This window comes from Pyrus communis, chromosome 11, assembly GCF_963583255.1.
Source record: "Pyrus communis chromosome 11, drPyrComm1.1, whole genome shotgun sequence".
NCBI lineage: Eukaryota > Viridiplantae > Streptophyta > Magnoliopsida > Rosales > Rosaceae > Pyrus > Pyrus communis.
The window spans coordinates 10868557-10886949 of NC_084813.1; the positions used below are offsets into that span (position 1 = coordinate 10868557).

General features: G+C 39.0%; 1 protein-coding gene across 1 annotated transcript; it reads left to right on the plus strand.

Moving 5' to 3' along the window:
• Nucleotides 1-13967: 13967 nt before the first annotated feature.
• LOC137709416 (UDP-arabinopyranose mutase 1-like) lies at nucleotides 13968-17053 on the plus strand. The gene is made up of 4 exons (XM_068448507.1): nucleotides 13968-14354; nucleotides 14641-14787; nucleotides 15450-15601; nucleotides 16391-17053. Exons 2-4 carry the CDS (start codon nucleotides 14715-14717, stop codon nucleotides 16412-16414), a joined length of 249 nt encoding a protein of 82 aa, XP_068304608.1. The 5' UTR covers nucleotides 13968-14354; nucleotides 14641-14714; the 3' UTR covers nucleotides 16415-17053.
• Nucleotides 17054-18393: the final 1340 nt, after the last annotated feature.

Consider the following 18393-nt stretch of genomic DNA (forward strand, 5'->3'; position numbering starts at 1 on the left):
ATTCATGAAGACGGCCCGAACAAAGATTGATGTATACAAAGGCACCTTGACAATGGAATTCGATGGGGAAGTGATTGATTTTAATATTTCTGAAACTATGAGATATCCCGTTGATGACCATTCTTGTTTTTCCATTGATGTTATCGATTCTTTGGCGCAGGTATACCTTGAAGAATTGAACGAGGACGCCCTGGAAACAACCATCACTAAGGCCATAGAGCGCAAAAATGAAGGATTTGGGCCAATGCAAGGCCACGGCAAGGAGGAGGAATTCTTTGCAATGGGTTCTAGTGAAGAAATAATTGAGGTTGTGGCAGCCCTTGAGTCATTGCCACAACAATATGGTAAGGTTCCACTCTCACTTTCCAATTCAGTTTCCACTAAGATGCTACCTTCTGTTGTTCAGGCACCATCGCTTGAACTTAAGCCGTTGCCGGACCATTTGAAGTATGTGTTTTTGGGAGAAAGCGAAACATTGCCCGTCATCATTTCATCAAGTCTCACGGCAATGGAGGAGGAGAAGCTTGTGAGGGTGCTGCGAGAGCACAAAACGGCCATAGGGTGGACTTTGGCCGACATTAAAGGAATTAGCCCTACCACATGCATGCACCGTATACTTCTTGAGGAGGGGGCTAAACCAACTCGAGAGGCTCAACGCCGTCTCAACCCTCCGATGATGGAAGTGGTGAAGAAAGAAATAATCAAGCTTTTGGATTGCGGAGTGATCTACCCTATCTCCGATAGCCGTTGGGTCTCTCCAGTTCAAGTCGTTCCCAAGAAGTCCGGAGTAACTGTTATCAAGAATGATGAGAATGAGCTCGTGCCTACACGCATTCAGACTGGATGGCGAGTATGTATCGATTACCGGAAGCTAAATGCCATGACTAGGAAAGATCACTTTCCTTTGCCATTCATCGACCAGATGCTCGAAAGGTTAGCCGGTCATGCTTTTTACTGTTTTCTTGATGGATACTCTGGATATAACCAAATTGTGATAGCCCCGGATGATCAAGAGAAGACCACATTCACATGTCCCTTTGGAACATTTGCTTATCGTCGCATGCCATTTGGCTTATGCAACGCACCGGCCACTTTCCAAAGGTGTATGGTAAATATATTTTCCGATTTTGTTGAAAAGATCATTGAGGTTTTCATGGATGATTTCAGTGTATTTGGGAGTTCATTTGATAATTGCTTGGATAATCTGACCTTAATTTTGAAACGATGTGTTGAAACTAACCTTGTCTTGAATTGGGAGAAATGTCACTTTATGGTGAAACAAGGTATAGTTTTAGGACATATTGTTTCAGAAAAAGGAATTGCAGTAGATAAATCGAAAATAGACCTTGTACGTCACTTACCCTCTCCTACTTCGGTTAGAGAGGTACGTTCGTTTCTTGGCCATGCAGGGTTCTATAGGCGTTTTATCAAGGACTTCTCCAAGATGTCCAACCCTCTTTGCCGATTGCTTCAAAAAGATGTGCCATTCAAGTTTGATGAAGAGTGTAATTCGGCATTTAACCAACTCAAGGAGAAGCTAGTCTCGGCCCCCATTATTGTACCTCCAGATTGGAGCCTTCCGTTCGAGCTCATGTGCGATGCATCCGACTATGCATTAGGAGCTGTTCTAGGACAAAGAAGAGACAAGCGGCCGCATGTCATATACTATGCCTCTCGGACTCTCAATGATGCCCAATTGAACTACTCCACGACGGAAAAAGAACTTCTAGCTGTGGTTTTTGCTTTAGATAAATTCCGTTCATATTTAATTGGTACTAAAGTAATCGTTTATTCTGATCATGCAGCTTTGAGGTACTTGCTCACGAAAAAGGAAGCAAAGCCGAGGCTTATCCGTTGGATTCTTCTTCTTCAAGAATTTGATATTGAAATCCGGGATAAGAAAGGAAGCGAGAATGTAGTGGCTGACCATTTAAGCCGAATGATCCACGAGGAGCATGAACATGCCGTACCTATCCTTGAAACTTTTCCCGATGAGCAGCTGCTATCCATTGAGGTAAGTGAACCATGGTATGCAGATTTAGTGAATTACTTGGTGGCTAAACAAATTCCAAATGAACTAAACAAGCACCAACGTGATAAGCTTAAAAATGATGCACGTTTCTATGTTTGGGATGACCCTTATTTGTGGAAGTATTGCTCAGATCAAATTGTACGTAGATGTGTGCATGATTCTGAATTTCACTCAATTCTAAGCTTTTGTCACACATATGCATGTGGTGGTCATTTTGGCACACAACGCACTGCCCTCAAGGTTCTAGAGTGTGGTTTTTATTGGCCGACTATATTTAGGGATGCTAGAACCTTTTGTATGTCTTGTGATCGTTGCCAACGAATGGGTAACATAGGTACCAAGGACCAAATGCCGCAAATCCCTGTCTTTAATGTTGAAATTTTTGATGTTTGGGGCATTGATTTTATGGGCCCTTTCCCTCCATCTTATGGTTTCACTTATATCTTGCTAGCCGTTGATTATGTTTCTAAATGGGTGGAAGCAAAAGCCACCCGTACTAACGATTCTAAGGTGGTTGCAGATTTCGTGAAAACTAACATTTTTGCTAGGTTTGGAATGCCGAGAGTAATCATAAGTGATGGAGGGTCTCACTTTTGCAATCGGACCATTGAGGCGTTGCTAAGAAAGTACCATGTCAACCATAAGGTCTCCACACCTTACCATCCTCAAACAAATGGCCAAGCCGAGGTGTCTAACCGAGAAATCAAACAAATTTTGGAGAAGACCGTTGGACCAACAAGGAGGGATTGGAGCTTACGTTTAGATGATGCACTGTGGGCATATCGTACGGCATACAAAACACCCATTGGGATGTCACCTTTTCGGCTTGTCTATGGTAAGCCATGTCATTTGCCCGTAGAGTTAGAGCACAAGGCACATTGGGCCGTGAAGATTTTCAACATGGACATAGATGCAGCGGGAGTTCATAGGAAGCTCCAATTGAATGAACTTGAGGAGATTCGGAATGAAGCCTATGAGAATGCCCGGATGTACAAAGCCAAGACCAAAGCATTCCATGATAAAATGATTCGAACCAAGACCTTCACAGTTGGGCAGAAAGTGTTACTTTTTAACTCTCGCCTACGTTTGTTTCCTGGTAAGTTGCGTTCTAAATGGATTGGCCCGTTTGTTGTTACTAATGTTTTCCCTCATGGTGCAGTGCAAATCAAAAGTTCAAGGACGCAGCAAGAATTCAAAGTGAATGGGCATCGATTGAAGCCCTATTACGAGATGTTTGAGGAGCATGTCGTGGAGGAGGTACCCCTCCATGCCGTGGAACCTAGTCAAGCTTAAACGGAGGTACCGTCCGGCTGCAAGACGTAAAAGAAAGTGCTTCGTGGGAGGCAACCCATGCATCCGAATAGAGAAGAACTTGGAAAACCCTTTAAGAGACTTATTTTTATTCCTTTCTTTTTCTTTACTGCCTTTACTTTGCTTTCTTTCTCGTATTTGTTTATTTGCTTGCTCTGTTGTGACTTTTTTGCTTAAAACATTGAGGACAAAGTTTGATTTAAGTGTGGGGGGGGTAAACAATTTGTATTTGCATGAATTTCGTGGGATTTATTCACCTATCACTTAGAATGTTGTTTCTTGATGTTTTAAGCGTTTTTAGAGTGTTTTAGTGTGTTTTATAGTGTCTTGGTATAAAACTCCGAAAATTTGATAAAAAAAAAAAAAAAAAAAAAAAAATTTCTTTTCTTTGTTGCTATTTCGTTTCTGCCTTGATTAGGTTGTTTAGTTGTTATTGTTTGTTTGTTTATTAATTGTGTGAGTCTATGATTGTAACATTGAGAAAATGTTTGATTTATTGATAGGCACTGTTAAACAAAGAAAGATGGTGCTTCATAAAGGTTGTTTGCTTGAGGCCCCACTACGTGGCTTTACTCTTGGAGCGGAAGGCGTAGGAGCGGAAGGCGTAGGAACAGAAGGCATCGGAGCAGAAGGCGTAGGAACAGAAGGCATCGGAGCGGGAGGCATCGAAGATAGAGCATTCCAGGCCTCAATACTTGGCCAAGCGCTGGATGAGCCAGGAAAAAGGTGCCTCTGGAGGAAAGACGAAAACCTTTGACGGTCACTGTGAATCCGACCTTCAGACTCTTGCAGCTCATCAAGCTTCCTCTTCATGCCCGTCGAATAGTTGTTTGCAAGCACATGCAAACTTCTATTCTCATACTTCAGCTGCTGGATCTCCTGCTTGAGACTTTCCACCTCTGCCATCAATGATTCCACCTGACGGGAGCGGGCAAGCAGGCGTTGGCCCATGTTGGACACAGAACTCGCACACTGAACACTAAGTGCGAGGGACTCTTGAACGGCCAACTCATCGGACCGTCCTGACAGCAGCCTACTATCTTTCGGAGTGAGGAGGTTCCTAGCTACTATTGTAGCTGTTGTGGCGTCCTGCATCACGGAGTCTTCACCTGTGAGAGGACCGTTAGAAGAAAAGAAAGAAGGGCGCCATACGTTACCTTGACGCGGCGCGGCCGCATCACTGCTAAGGCTCAATTCCAAGCTAAGGTTCGATGAGTTTGCCATTTTTCAAAAGTGTTCAAAGAGAAGGGATGGAGTTAAATTTCAAAGGGCCGGAGTCGATTTTCAAGAATGGGAAATCTTCAGAGTGTGTTTGTTGTGGTGATCGATAGCTCAATAAAAAAGCCAAGGCGACGCGTCCACCAATTCAAAAAGCCAGATTTTCCGGCGTAATTTAGGCGACGCGTTCTCGACTTTTCAGAAGACGCGTCAACTTTGTCAAAAGATTTCTTCTTTTCAGACAACACGTGGAGACCATCATCACAACTACACATCTTTAGCCGACAAGCGCAAAGTTCGGCGACGCTTTCTCGGCTTTTCAGAAGACGCGTGCAGCTTTGTCAAAAGGAGCCGCATCTGCACTACCACGTGTCGTTCAGAAAGCGAAGGGGCGTCGTTCAGAAATCGAAGGGGCGCCTGCTCAGAAATCGAAGAGGCGTGTTCAGAGATCGAAGAGGCGCCATTATTTCAAAAAGCCGGATTTGCGGGATCAAAACGTTTGTCGACAAAGGTAAAAAAATACCACCACTTGATATTATCTCTATATATGTCGACCTTCGTCTTTTATGGCAGGGCAAACCTGAAGAAAATGCCCAACTCTCCCTCACCTCTGAGGGCGCACTCCCAGCAAAGCCTTTTGAAATACTCAATTCTTTCTTCTTCCCCAAAGATGATACCAGATGCCTGGAGTACATATGACCCAGGAGGAAACGGCGGATTGAAACATGTGCTGATTCATTCACCGCTTCTTCAAAAGCAAAGGTATCTCATATCATCAAGGTCAAAAGCAAAAGTATCTCATATCATGCTCTTTCCCTGTCTTTTTCTTTGTCCTTGTTCTTACTCGCATGGCAAAGTAAACGAAGCAATCAGCCGGCACTTGGAGTCAGTCTTCCGATCTGGAGCCAACTGCCTGGAATCTATTCCTGATTGCTTACCTAGCGTTGCTCTCGAGTAGTCATCTTCAACGGTTGATACACTTCCGGAGAAGGGACCACTTCTGCAAAGGGGAGCGAGTAAGGCAAGTGAAAATGATACATTGAAGCATGTGGAGACAAACATAGGCTGAGTTATCCTCCAACCCTTTTCAATACGAATTGGAAAGATTGAACAAAGAAACAGACCAAAGGGGTAAGCTCAGACCTTCGGGGGAGACCAAAAGAACCATCCTGCTGCCCAGTTCAAGAAGTAGCACAAAGGAAAATCAACGATGGGCAGAAACCAGTTCAAGAGTAAGCCTGTGGAATCACAAAGATCAAAAGCCTCAATGCAATTACCAAGGAAAAGATGGAATTTACACTCTATAACCAGATTTGCGTCTCTAAACTCTTCTCTTTGTTAATTACATTATGCCATGTTTAGTATGTTTAAGTGCTTTTTGTGTATTTACTTATGCTTTGTGTGAATCTATGCTTAAAACATTGAAGACAATGTTTGATTTAAGTGTGGGGGGGGGGGGGGGGGGTAACTAAGTATATTTGATGCAAATTCGTGGGATTTATTCACCTATCACTTCACATGTTGTTTCTCACTGTTTTAAAACTGTTTTAGTGTGTTTTGTCTTAAAAATTCGAAAATCCCATAAAAATTTGAAAAATTGTTTTGAAAAACCCAAAAAGAGTTGTTTTAAAGTTGTTTTTGTGTGTGTGTTTGTGTCTTAGGATACCTTCCAACACAATAATAAGGATTTGGTTTGTAATTGCATGACTGTTAAAAAGAGTTATTAACATAGAGAAAAGTTTGATTTACTCTTGGTATATGCTTGGTTATGGTTATAATGTATGACTTCACATGCAATCATAAAAGAAAATTTAGTTTTTGTAACATGCCTGAAGGAAAGAACTCAAACAAATGCTACAACCCTGAGAGACTTGAGCCTATAACGTTCTTTGGAGAGTATAATCTGTGATTTCTTGTTTTCTAAAGTCGTTGCATGATCTCATTATTCTTTGCTTGGTTACTACTTAGAAGGCGTTTCATCATATAGTTCCAAATGCTAGAACTCATGCCCATTTCATTCAAAGCATGTTATTGATTTGCATAACACATATTCAAGATGAAGTTGTGTAGTTGCCACCATAGCCAAATAGCCTCACTTCCCATATTTCGTATATGTTGTAAGTTGTACCCCCGTTGAGCCGTGTTAGCCCATGTTCTTTGTTAACCCACTTTTTCCTCACCTAGCCTAGTTTAGGACAATCCCCATCCTTGTTCTTAAAAGATAGTGAGCATGACTTAATTGAATTCCTTTTGAGTTACATTATGAAAGAAAATAAGTGTGGGGGAGAGAATGTTTAAGTGTTTATGTTTTGAGATTCAAAAAAAAAAAAAAAAGAAAAAAAAAAAAAGAAAAAAAAAAAAAAAAAAAAAAGAAAAAGAATAAGTGATTGAAGAAAGGTTCCAAAACACCAATTCTGGGCGTAAATTGTCTAAATTCTCCCTTTTTTTGTTCAAAAGTTGAGTTTTCATTCAAAAGTGAATTCTAAGTTGATTCAAATGCTTTGCTCACTATTTCTTTAAGAATCTTTGTTTTCCATATCCCTTCTTTGTTATCCACATACCCCAAGCCCCGTTACAACCCTTGACTTCTATCTTGAGTGTTGTGTATTTCAATTTGTGGAGTTTGAACTTGGTATGAGCTTATGGTGTCACTGGTTCTCGCATCTAAGTAGTAGCATTCCATTCATGAGATCATATCTAAACATGCTTATTAACTCCAGAAATTGCTTCCTTTGAAATACATATATGTGAGTGTTCGTTTTTATGTTTACATCAATCTTCTCACATATAACTAGTTTAGGGTGTGTAGTCAGAAAATCTGAGTGAGAATCGAGTTCATATCTTGTAAGGAATTGAGCAAATTCTCTAAGGCATGTTACTACATTCAAAACATGGTTTTAAATGCTTAATTGTGAACTAGTATATGGTGACTATGATTAAGAATGTACTTAAGTGTGAAGATGACTAAAATCTGTGAGAATGATGATTTTTAACTTGTCATGTGCATTGGAAATCCCTAAGACGGTTGTTGGAAGGTTTAGGTTGTGTTTTACGTGTTTAGTGTCGTTTTGTTTATTTGTTTTTATTCTGTTTTGCTCGAGGACTAGCAAAAGCTAAGTGTGGGGGTATTTGATAGGAGCATATTCATGCGACTTAAATGGCTTGTTCTCGTGCATTTACGTTATGTTTCTCTCGTTATTTTAGTCATTTATGCTTCTTTTGTGTGTTTTTAGGTTCTAAGGGCCTAGGGAGCAAGAAAGTGCATTTTGAGGCCATTTGGAGCATTTTTGGGCATGGATTGGATAGCTTATCCATGGAGCCAAGAGGATGGACGAATTTGAAGGCCTTGTATGCACTTGAAGACACAAAACAATGGCCCTAACCCAATTACATTCCCCTTGCCTTGGGCTTAACACAAACACCATTCCTTGCCATGCAAGGGGGAGCAATTTGGGTCCATTTCATGTATTTAAACTCTAGCCCAATCCACAATCACTTCAAAGCCATGCAAAACCTTTCAACACCCTTTAATCTTCCCCCTTTAAGTTATGATTTTATTTCCTAACCCTACATGCATTATTTATTAGTATCTTTACAAGACATTATCATTGCATAACATTCCATTTCCACCTCTTTCCCACCTAATTCACATGCCTTCATTCATTCTTTATTCCACTTACACTCATCATCACACACCTTAGCAATCAACACATGTAATCACATGCATCACAACCACAAAGAACCATCCCCAAAACACTTTGCCGTGAGTTCCCACTCCCATTTCCAGCTTTTCATAACTTTTCCTAGTTGTTTTATTACATACATTACCCCTTCATTATTCCAAACACATGCACCCATAATCATTCATCCCCTCCTAGCTGCAATATTCCCTCTTTTGTTCCCCCATTTCACCTATAAATAAGCATCCAACACTCCTCAAAATTCACTTACTCTTCCATACACATTTTCAGTTACAAACACCAAGCAACAAACCCATTGCATTGCCGTGAGTCCCACTTCATTTTCTGCATATTTTCTCTTCATTCTTCCATCTCCAACCACTCCCTACTCCATTCCACATACACCTAAAGCCCTTAAGCTCACCTTAGACCTTGTGCTACAACAACGAGGAAGAAAAGAGTGCTTAAACGTTCATACAATTCAAGTTTGAGTTGTTGGAATGTTTAGGTGTTTCTTTGATTTCAAAGTTTAAATTTAATTCTCTTTGTTTTGTACGTATGAGAAGGGAAGAGAAGAGTGCCTAAACGTTCATACAATTCACGTTTGAGTTGTTGGAATGTTTAGGTGTTTCTTTGATTTCAAAGTTATGAGGAACTAAACCCCCTTTAGCTAGGGGGTGATTCGAAACTATGTTTATATTTGCAATTTGAATTGATTACGTTTGGTTGGAATTTCATAAGTTGTGGATTCAATTCGTTTAACTGTTTGATTGATAACTTATTTATGTATGTTCATTGAGATTGCAAGCTTAATTTTCATGCATAAATATGACGCTAAAATATAAGTGAATTTCACCTAATCGCTATGAACTTATATTCACAAGTAGTGGAGGTTGCTTATAAACAATCGCGTTAAACGAATTCTTGGCATAAGTTTCATGCGTATTCCATAGTAACGATTGCCTCGTCGATGTTTATGATTTCCGTTGAACTTAATGATCTTTGTTGAATGTCTCTATCATGCGTATTCCATAGTTAGGGACTTTGATTAAGAATAATTTGGTTGTAATGCGTATTCCATTCAATCCAACGAATTTAGGGAAATCTGAAAGTTAATCTAAGCGGATCTAATTAACTTGGAGCATTGAGTTTCACAACTTATCGAAAGACCAACTGAGAATCAATTTTGTTTTGCAAGTGTAACATGTGTGGAGAAGAACCCCTTGGCTATTCCATCATCCATATTTTTATCACATTCATATTTACATTTTGCCTTTAATTATATTCTGTCTTTTTAATTTAATATCGTCCAACCACAATTCCCCCCCCTATTTTGTTAAGTCTTAATCATTCGTATTTGTTTTATTTTTGTATCTTTAAGCTTTTGGAGTCATAAACAATTGCAAATTCGTCTAAATCAAGTTCTAGCTTCTATTTGAGTCAATTTGATTGTTTTAGACAATTTGAGTTTTTCAAAGCCTTTCTGAGTCATAGTAGTCTTGTTAAGAGTATTTTAATTTAGTTTTTATGTTTTTAAGTCAATTTAGAAGGTTTTAGCAAGCCCTCCTAATCCCCGGTCTAGAACGATCCCTCACTTATCCATTCTACTACAATTGTCAAACGAGGGTTTAATTTATGCGCGTATAATTCTCGCATCAGGGGGCTATGTTTAGCCCATTCAGTTGGAGACAGTATATGAGCATGGTGTTGGAAATGTGCTCTAAACCCACTCATATGATGATACTTTACGAACATTTCACATGTTAAATTAAGCTAGTTTAATATAAGGGCAAAATTGTTGTTTAAGTCGTCTCATATGAATGTTATACACTTAAACAATAAGCCCAAGAAATATGTAATTTGGAGAATGTGATAAAAAAAAAAGAAGTTAGATTCATGAGATCATTCTCTTTCTTACACATATCACAAACGTTCCTGATCATAGGATTGCCAATTGGGCATTGACAATCCGTTAAGATCAGTACATGCTCTGTCTTCTTTCTGGGAGAGTGACTGGTCTCGAGTCCTTATGATTGATCCTAAGACAAGTACGTATGTGCTCAATAGAGGGTGAGTCCACTGAACGCGATCAACAAGGAGTTCTCATACTCATGTCACATGAAAACTCATGGTTAAGATAATTCAAAGTAGTCCTTTGACCTAAGACATCATAGTTGTCTTATGATTAGGTCCTTGATCTTTGACTACATCAAATGCACTCCATCATAGGGTGTCCATGGCATTGGGTTAAACCACTTAGCCATGGAGAAAGGTGAATGCGCAACAAGAGATCTCTGACCTTCAAACTGTTGAGGGAGAATATTATATGATATGATTAAGAATCTCTGGCCAGAGTATGTATGAGATTTAGGAAGTTGTTCCAAATCACATTTAATGTAATCATATAAGTAAGAGAATCACATTGGATGGTGGACATGAACAAACTATCAAACCAAACAATGTGATCAAAAGTATTGTACTAGAGAAATATCGTATTGCATTTGTATCCCAAATTGAATCGGTTCTCCAACCTTTTCTGATTAGCTTGGGTAGCCATGACATACTGCTAGGTGTCACTCATGTTTTGTGGAAGCCTTGAAGATGTATAATCACTAAAGGGAGAATTGAAAGAGTTTCAATTCACAATCGATTAGAAAGAGTTTTTAATTGCCCACTGCCTCGCTAAAAGAAACTAATGGATCGCACACCATGTAAGGTAAGGATTGAAGAAAATAATGAAGATGAGTAAGGACAATTAAATAGTTTAATTGTATATGGAAAAGATTAATTTAAAGTTAATTAACCAAAGACAAAAAGTTCGCTTTAGGCCCTAAGTTAGTTTCAGATTTCGAGACCTAAATTGGTTTTGGTCCACAAGGCACATAAGGTTTAAGTTGTGTAACAACTAAAAAAAAGGGCAAATTACCCTAACTAAACACCCAAGGCTAGGCATAGAGAAATGGATGGTGTTGGTGGACTTATTACAAGTTTGCCACTCATTTGGAATGACATAAAAGTAACTTTATAGCTCCATCCCTTAGTAGAGTTTCTTTGAGGAAATATGAGAGAACATTTTGCTCTCTTTCTTTTGGAGGCCAACCACTATGGGTGAAGAATGCTAGCATTTTCTTTATCCATGGTCACTCATCTTCTTCCTTTACCATCCTTGGTGTCGAAGCTTAGAGGTCTCCAACTTTGGAGGCTTTTAGAGAATCATTCAAGCATCCAAATCTAAGAATCCAAGGAGGCTACAAGATGAAGATGGAGGCCATGAAGTTCAACTTAAGGAGATAAATGAAGCCTGTCTCATGGGTGATTAGCCTTTACTCATGCCAAGAGGAATTTGAAGGTATAAAGAAATATCAACTCCTTTATTTAAGATTTGAGTTATGTCTTGGTTCACCATAACTATTAGGCTTTGAATTTCATGGTTTAAGTTTTGTTTTAAAGTACATACAAGCATGCTTCCGCCAGTTAATTGTTAAATGCATGCATAATGTTATTTAATGAACTTAGTTATTGACACACCCCGATCGAGATCAGGGCATGCTGACCGTCACGTGAAGGTGATGTAACCATGTGCACAGTGCGGAAGCTAAGAATAATAATAAAAGTACGAATAAATAAAAACCGAGCTATACACTACGTAGATAACATACAAGTGCAATCGTGAGTGTGAAAAACAATATTCAGAGCACGGAAGACCTAGTGCAGTCCGGGAAAAATAAACACTAAATAAACACACCCAGAGGTGGTCCTACACTGGTGATAATCTGTCAGATATGTCGTGAATCCCTCGAGAGCCACCAAAAAAGCTATCCAAACTAGAACCTGGAGGGGCGCAAAACAGAAAGCGTAAGTGGGCAAAAACAAAGCTTTTCAAAATCATTTCAATAACAAAAGTTCTAACCCCTCGCCGTAAAACCTGTATAGTTTCCCAGGAAATAGAATATGCACATATATATAAAACATGCTCAGAAATATGCCATGTCGAATGCCTCTAAATAAAATGCAAGTACTTAGGTAATGTCAATCAATGCCATGTAATCTGTCAGCCGGAGTCACCTAACGTGACCTATATGACTGAATCTAGAGCTCAAATCCACAATTCACTAACTATACCTGCACACGAGTCGGAACCACCTAAAGTGGTTTGTACGACAGGACTGGGTGTAAATAAATACGCTCAAGTGCTACGATCACGTGAAGACTGGGCGAATAATCGTGGGTCACCTACGAGTCGGAACCACCTATATTGGTCTGTACGACAGGGCTGTGCACCTAACTTGGATCCAAGATGAACGTGTGGTGCGGGAGGTGAACATCACGTGAAGGACTGTGCCCTACTTTGGGCGGGAGCACTAACACCGGGGGTGCAGGTTATGAGCTCTTTATGCATCTCAATTCACTACTAAACACAAACATAAATTATAACTTACCTGGCACTTACTTGTGCGTTTGCAGCACCAAACATATATATATATATATATATATATATATATATATATGCAACTACTAATGCATAATTAAATAGGCAAACGCAAAGCATGACATTTAAAACATATAAACGCTTAATTTCATTTTCTCGGAAAAATCACAAGTATATAGGTATATACGGAAAACCAAAAGCCCACTCACTGGTATGTAGAAGGGTTGTAAACCCCTTGCCTCGAGTGACTGCGCTCGTCCTCGGAATAGGTCTCACCACTTTCAAGCACTAAAACCAACGGAATCTCGTCGGAAAAACTCCACCAAATCCGGCCAAACCTGCAACTCATGATCCCGACGTCCAAAACCTTCAAACGAACCACACCAAGCTTCCTAAGGACCTCACCAAGCTTCTTACAAGCCTGAAATGGGTGTGGTTGAACTCATACGAAGCTCACGAACACAAAGGTATAAGTCTCCACCACGATCTACCACGTTTTCGAAAGGTTTGACCTTGTCCTTACAAGGAAGGAAGGAAAGGGAGAGAGAGACAGGGATATGGGATAGGGAAATGATGAGAATGAGTGTGGATGTGTGTGTGTGGTCTAAAAGCAACCAACCAAAACCCCAAAATAACCATACAACGAAACAAAACCACTAGGGGCAAAACCGTCACTTTACCCCTACGGTACGAAAAATCCGGGACGAGCTGTCACAGTTATCCAAAAAATTTCCTTCACATAGCCTAATACTGTTCATTTAAAAATAATTTTTCGCAAGACTATAATTCTGGACAGGACTATATTTACCCATTTTGGTTGGAGATAGCCTAAGGGTTGGTTTGGTATTGCTGTGCTTTGAAAAAAAGTTGCTTATGCTGTGCTGTGAGAATAAGCAACTGTGAAATAAAGCAGCAGAGTGTTTGGTAAATTTTTTTGTAAAAGTGCTTTTGAAAAAAAAAAAGCAGTATTATAGTGTTTGGTAAACTTTTATGTAAAACAGATATGAAAAAAAAGCCGGTTTTTCAAAGCTGAGTTTTGCAGCTTCTTGTTTTTGGCTTTTTTTCACCCAAAACTGTGAAAAAAAGCTGAAGCTGAATGTTTACCAAACACAAAAACAGCTCCCAGCATATTTTGATACCAACTTTTTTTCAGAATCACCTCAGTATCAAACCAGACCTAAGTATATCAAGAACAAGTTTTTTTTTTTTTGCCCTCATGTCACAAGAGAAGTAGAAACTAAAGTCTATTTCTACAAGGATCACACCACAAACATCTATTTGGGTTCATCATGTAAAAGCTCCACTTAGGGTTGGATGTATTTTTGTGTTTTGATGTTATGGGCGTGTCTATCCTACAACCGGACCATCGGTGCAGACTGAAATCAAACAACCGTGAGCAAGTCGAGCTTATCAGTAGAACGGGTGCTAAAGACCCATATAATGCAATCCGTATTAACTGTTTCCCCTCTTCACCTCCTCCTCCCTTTTTCTCCATAGAATCTCAGAGAAGCATGTCAAAGCCATTAGAGAGATACCACAAACTCGTCCTCAAAGAATCATTGCCCAAAATCCACAGGTACCCATTTGCCCGCAAAGAGCTCAGCTTAATCCTCAGGTGCGCTTACAAGAAATTCCTATCTCTTGTCTTCCAAGACACTTTCACGACCTTTTGCCTCCTTCTTGAGTAAGTTATTTTCCTTTCCATTTCTCAAAATTGTAATATCTGTTTGTTCTTCTTGTGATATTTGTCTCTGTTCTTCGAATTTTGAGATATAATTGTATCCAAAATTGAAACTTCACAACAATTTGGCATGAAAATTTGAGATTTTGTTTGTTATTCTTCTTTTGTAATGCAAATTATTAATGAGGGTAATTTGGGATTGAGCTAAAAATTTTGTTAATTTTAGAATTTATTTATTCTCAAATTTTGGTTACATTGTGTTAAGTCGTTTGCTCTTCTGGGAAGCAAGAATGCAGATTCGCAATGCTATTTTGGTAGGCCATCTCCTCCTATAGAGCCTTGAGGCCGAAGCAAAAGAAGAATATGGCTGTCGCAAAATACAAGAATGCAATGGTTGCTCATAAGAGGCGCACTAAAGCACGCCAAGAAGAAAAGGGTAACATGATTTTACTTTGTGTTTGCTAATATCTGAATATGTTCGATGTTTTTGAAGCTTATCAGTTGGAGATCATGAAGTTGCTTGCTTTAATATGTTAATCGAATAATGTCCTTGTTAATTGGTTTGCCTCCTCTCCCTGTAGTTTCGGGTTTAACTCAGCTGCCACAAGATGTTCTTGTTCAAGGGTTCCTTGATATGCAATCCTTGGTCTATGTTGGACTAGTTTGCTAGTAATTCCGATTTCCTTCAATTAAGTTCATGTATTCGGTTTTCATGATTTAAACTGCATTTTAATTAGCAATTATCCCAATGCTAAAACTATTATAATGGTTTGAATGTGATGATTTAGAGCAGCTTCTGTATTATGTTTCTTTGTATGTAAATTACCATATGTATTTTGGAGCACCACTGATGTAAGTACTCTCTCTATCTATATACTGTCTTATTATCCCTTCACTCTATTCAGAGATCAATTGCTGTTTATTAGTGTTTCTGTGACTTGAATTGATTGAACTGATGTTCCTAAATTTCTTCTTGCCAAGCCTTTAGAAAGGATTATTAGGTACAGTGAATGATCTTAAATAACACAAAAATTGGCCTAATTATTATTGGAAAGCCCTTTTTTTCTTAGTAAAATGTTTTCAGGTTTGTTAATGCAGTTCTGACAATACCTAAGGGGACTCTATTTCCTATGTGCGTGAACTTGGCATTATGCCGTGAACTGATTGGACCAGCAATGTACTTTGGACTCATGGGTGATGGTCAGCCAATTGGAAGATGTGATGATATGTGGGTTGGCTGGTGCATGAAGGTAATTTCAATTGTTTCTTTAGTTATCTATCAATCATTCACCTTTTTTTTTTCGCACTTTTAGATTTTTTAAGGTGGATTTAGCACTTCAACTGTAATATTGATTGGATTACTGTTCATAAGATTAAACTAACTTGTGGTTTGGATTATTAAGAAAATGATTGACGGTGGAGTTTGTATGTTGTCAGGAATGAATTAAGATAACTTGGTATGAAAGCCAAACGTCCTTTGAATAACTTACGGACTTAAGAGATTTCTAGCTTGTGATCATTACCTCCAAGCTTTCTAGATGTACACTGGGTTGAATTTATTGTCTTCAATGTGCTTATAAACATCACATTATTTTCGATGTCACCTTCATCTCTGAAGAAGTGTTGAAGGTTGGTTGCATATGTTTGGATTTAGATTGATGTGAGACAATGTCCTAGGGTAGGCTTCCTATGGATTCTGATTTCAATTTCGAGCCCTGGATGCTAGCTACCTTATATGTCCTCACTTTTCACCAAGGTTAGTGGGAAATTATTGCCCTTTGGAAATTAGTGTTGTTAATATAATTGAGGATTAGTGTTCTTTCCCTATAGGTCAAATAGTAAAGTGATGATTTAGCACACATTGGATAGCTGTAGTGAGACATTTGAAAAAGAAGCAAACAAGTAGTTTGAAATTAATACACTAGTAGCAAAGCCAAAAAGACGATGTAACAATTAGTCTCGACAGATCTTGATAATATTGTCCGCTGGAAGTGTGGAGTGTATTGCCTTCTTCATAAGATGATACCTTTTCAATCCAGATATCTAAAATCACTGAAGAATGAGTGACTATCTCTCAACCCTACTCTCTGAAGACTTTCTGGGGTTCCAGAGCGTGTCAATTTTTCCCCAGCACGCACTCAGTTTTCTCCCTCAAATGTTTCCATGTTGAATTCTTTCGACTGAATAAAGAAATTCGGAGCTCTGCACGCCCTAATCAGAGATTAAATCGAAGATTTGGAGTTTAATCAGAGATTTTGGATCACAATCGGAAGTCTTGTAAGCAGATTCTGGAGCACAATCAGAGTTCTTGTAAGCCACTGCAACCATCTCCGTCTTCTCTCTTTTTTAATTCAAAGTGATTCCTCTCAATCTGGAAGAGAATTATTACTATAATTTTGGATTTGATTTTTCTAATTGTTGAATCTCTTGTTGTCAATATGTTGACCTGGATTACTTTTTCATGTTTTCAATTTTGGTTCGTTAGCTTTTGAAGTCCGTTGTCGTCTGAAAAATCCTCTAGTAATTCATTAACTCAGCCTGTGAAAAAAGAGAGGGAGTTTTTCGTCGAGAGAGGTCAAAGTTGGTTTCGGTTGAATTGCTTGCGTTTAATCTTAAGTCTCAATTCATTCGCCTTCATCATTAGATTGTTTCAATAATTTCAGAGGCAATCGCCCGAAGTTTGGTGTGATTTGGTTGGAATAAACGACTGGTCCACCAAAGAATTATTTTTTTATTTATTTTTATTTGTAGCTTTGGAAGTGGTTTGGCAGTTTTAACACACACTTTAAATACAACAAAAAATGGCCTAAAACTAAAGGTAAACAAAAAAAAAGGCCCAACAACAGAAAAACCCATAAACTACAAAGCTTCCGCCAAAAACTTCCACAGCCTTCTCCACCCTCTGAAATAGGTCAATCGCTCGATTCCCCTCCTCCGTCCAGTAACGACTCCTCCACAGATGCCACCTCCAACCACAAGTTGCTACAAGAGCACAACCATAAACAAGGGATAATCGACAGCCAAGTGAGCAAAGCCAACTATCAGAATGAAGTTTGCGGATTCCCACAAACGACTCTGTAGAAACCGACAGATTACAAGGAGAAAGTGGTGGTGGTTGTACCACCTGAGCTGGAGCAACCGCCGGAACTCTACACACAATCTCTAAAAGAAACATGGCTGACAATCAGATCGAAGATAGGCAAGGAAGAGATATGCCTTCAAAAGTAGAGGAACAGAGGAGACCGGAGAGAAAATTGAGAAGAGATAACTGTAGAAGTAGGGAGAGAAGAAGGAAAAGAAAAAAAAAAAAGACACGACAGCCAACCCCAACTGAAGCTAGGGTCAGTGTCACCCAAAAAACCCAAGATTGAAAGGCTCATAGGCAGTGAGAAATACTCTCAGGGAAGAGAGAAAGAACTCTCACCAAGAAGAGAACCCGGTAATCAGGAAAAATTTTACTTATTTTGTTGGGCTTTCAAAGTTCGTTGGAGGTTGTGTTTGTAAACGTTTAAATATTTGCCATTGCAATTTCGTTATGAATTTTTTTTTTTTTTAAACAAACGATATTATCTACATTAAAGGAGATGAGGTGTGCTTAGCCTCATAATGAGCTAGCAATAATGTAGTTCAAATTCGCCTTTGGCGAAAATAAAACCTAAGACCTCTCTCTTACAAGTAAAGAGGAATACCATTAAACCGTTTTACTTTTTATTTTTTATTTTTTATTTTTATTTTTTAACAACTGTCACAAATGCATTTCTAAGTGTGTCGAACTGCTGTCTTTTCTCACCATGTGGGATCAATTACCGCAATTAATAACCAATCAAAGCATTAAGCTACAAAATCTGATTCTATGTTGCTTGATTGTTAAATTCTGTCTTTTATACACACTAAGATTTCATGTACTCTGCACATTAAAAACAAATTTCCAGAGGTCTTCTGGGGAGCTAAGTTTTTTTACACACCACTCTTATAGTTCCCTTTAGCCTGACCTTGGCCTTTGTAGGTTTTGGATGTTAAAATCGGGGGTTTTTTTTTTTAG

Coding starts and splice junctions, on each gene's coding strand:
- LOC137709416 (XM_068448507.1), top strand. CDS start 14,715: ATGGCTGTCGCAAAATACAAGAATGCAATGGTTGCTCATAAGAGGCGC. Junction 14,788..15,449: donor AGCACGCCAAGAAGAAAAGG/GTAACATGATTT, acceptor TTGTTAATGCAG/TTCTGACAATACCTAAGGGG. Junction 15,602..16,390: donor GGGTTGGCTGGTGCATGAAG/GTAATTTCAATT, acceptor TTTTCAATCCAG/ATATCTAAAATCACTGAAGA.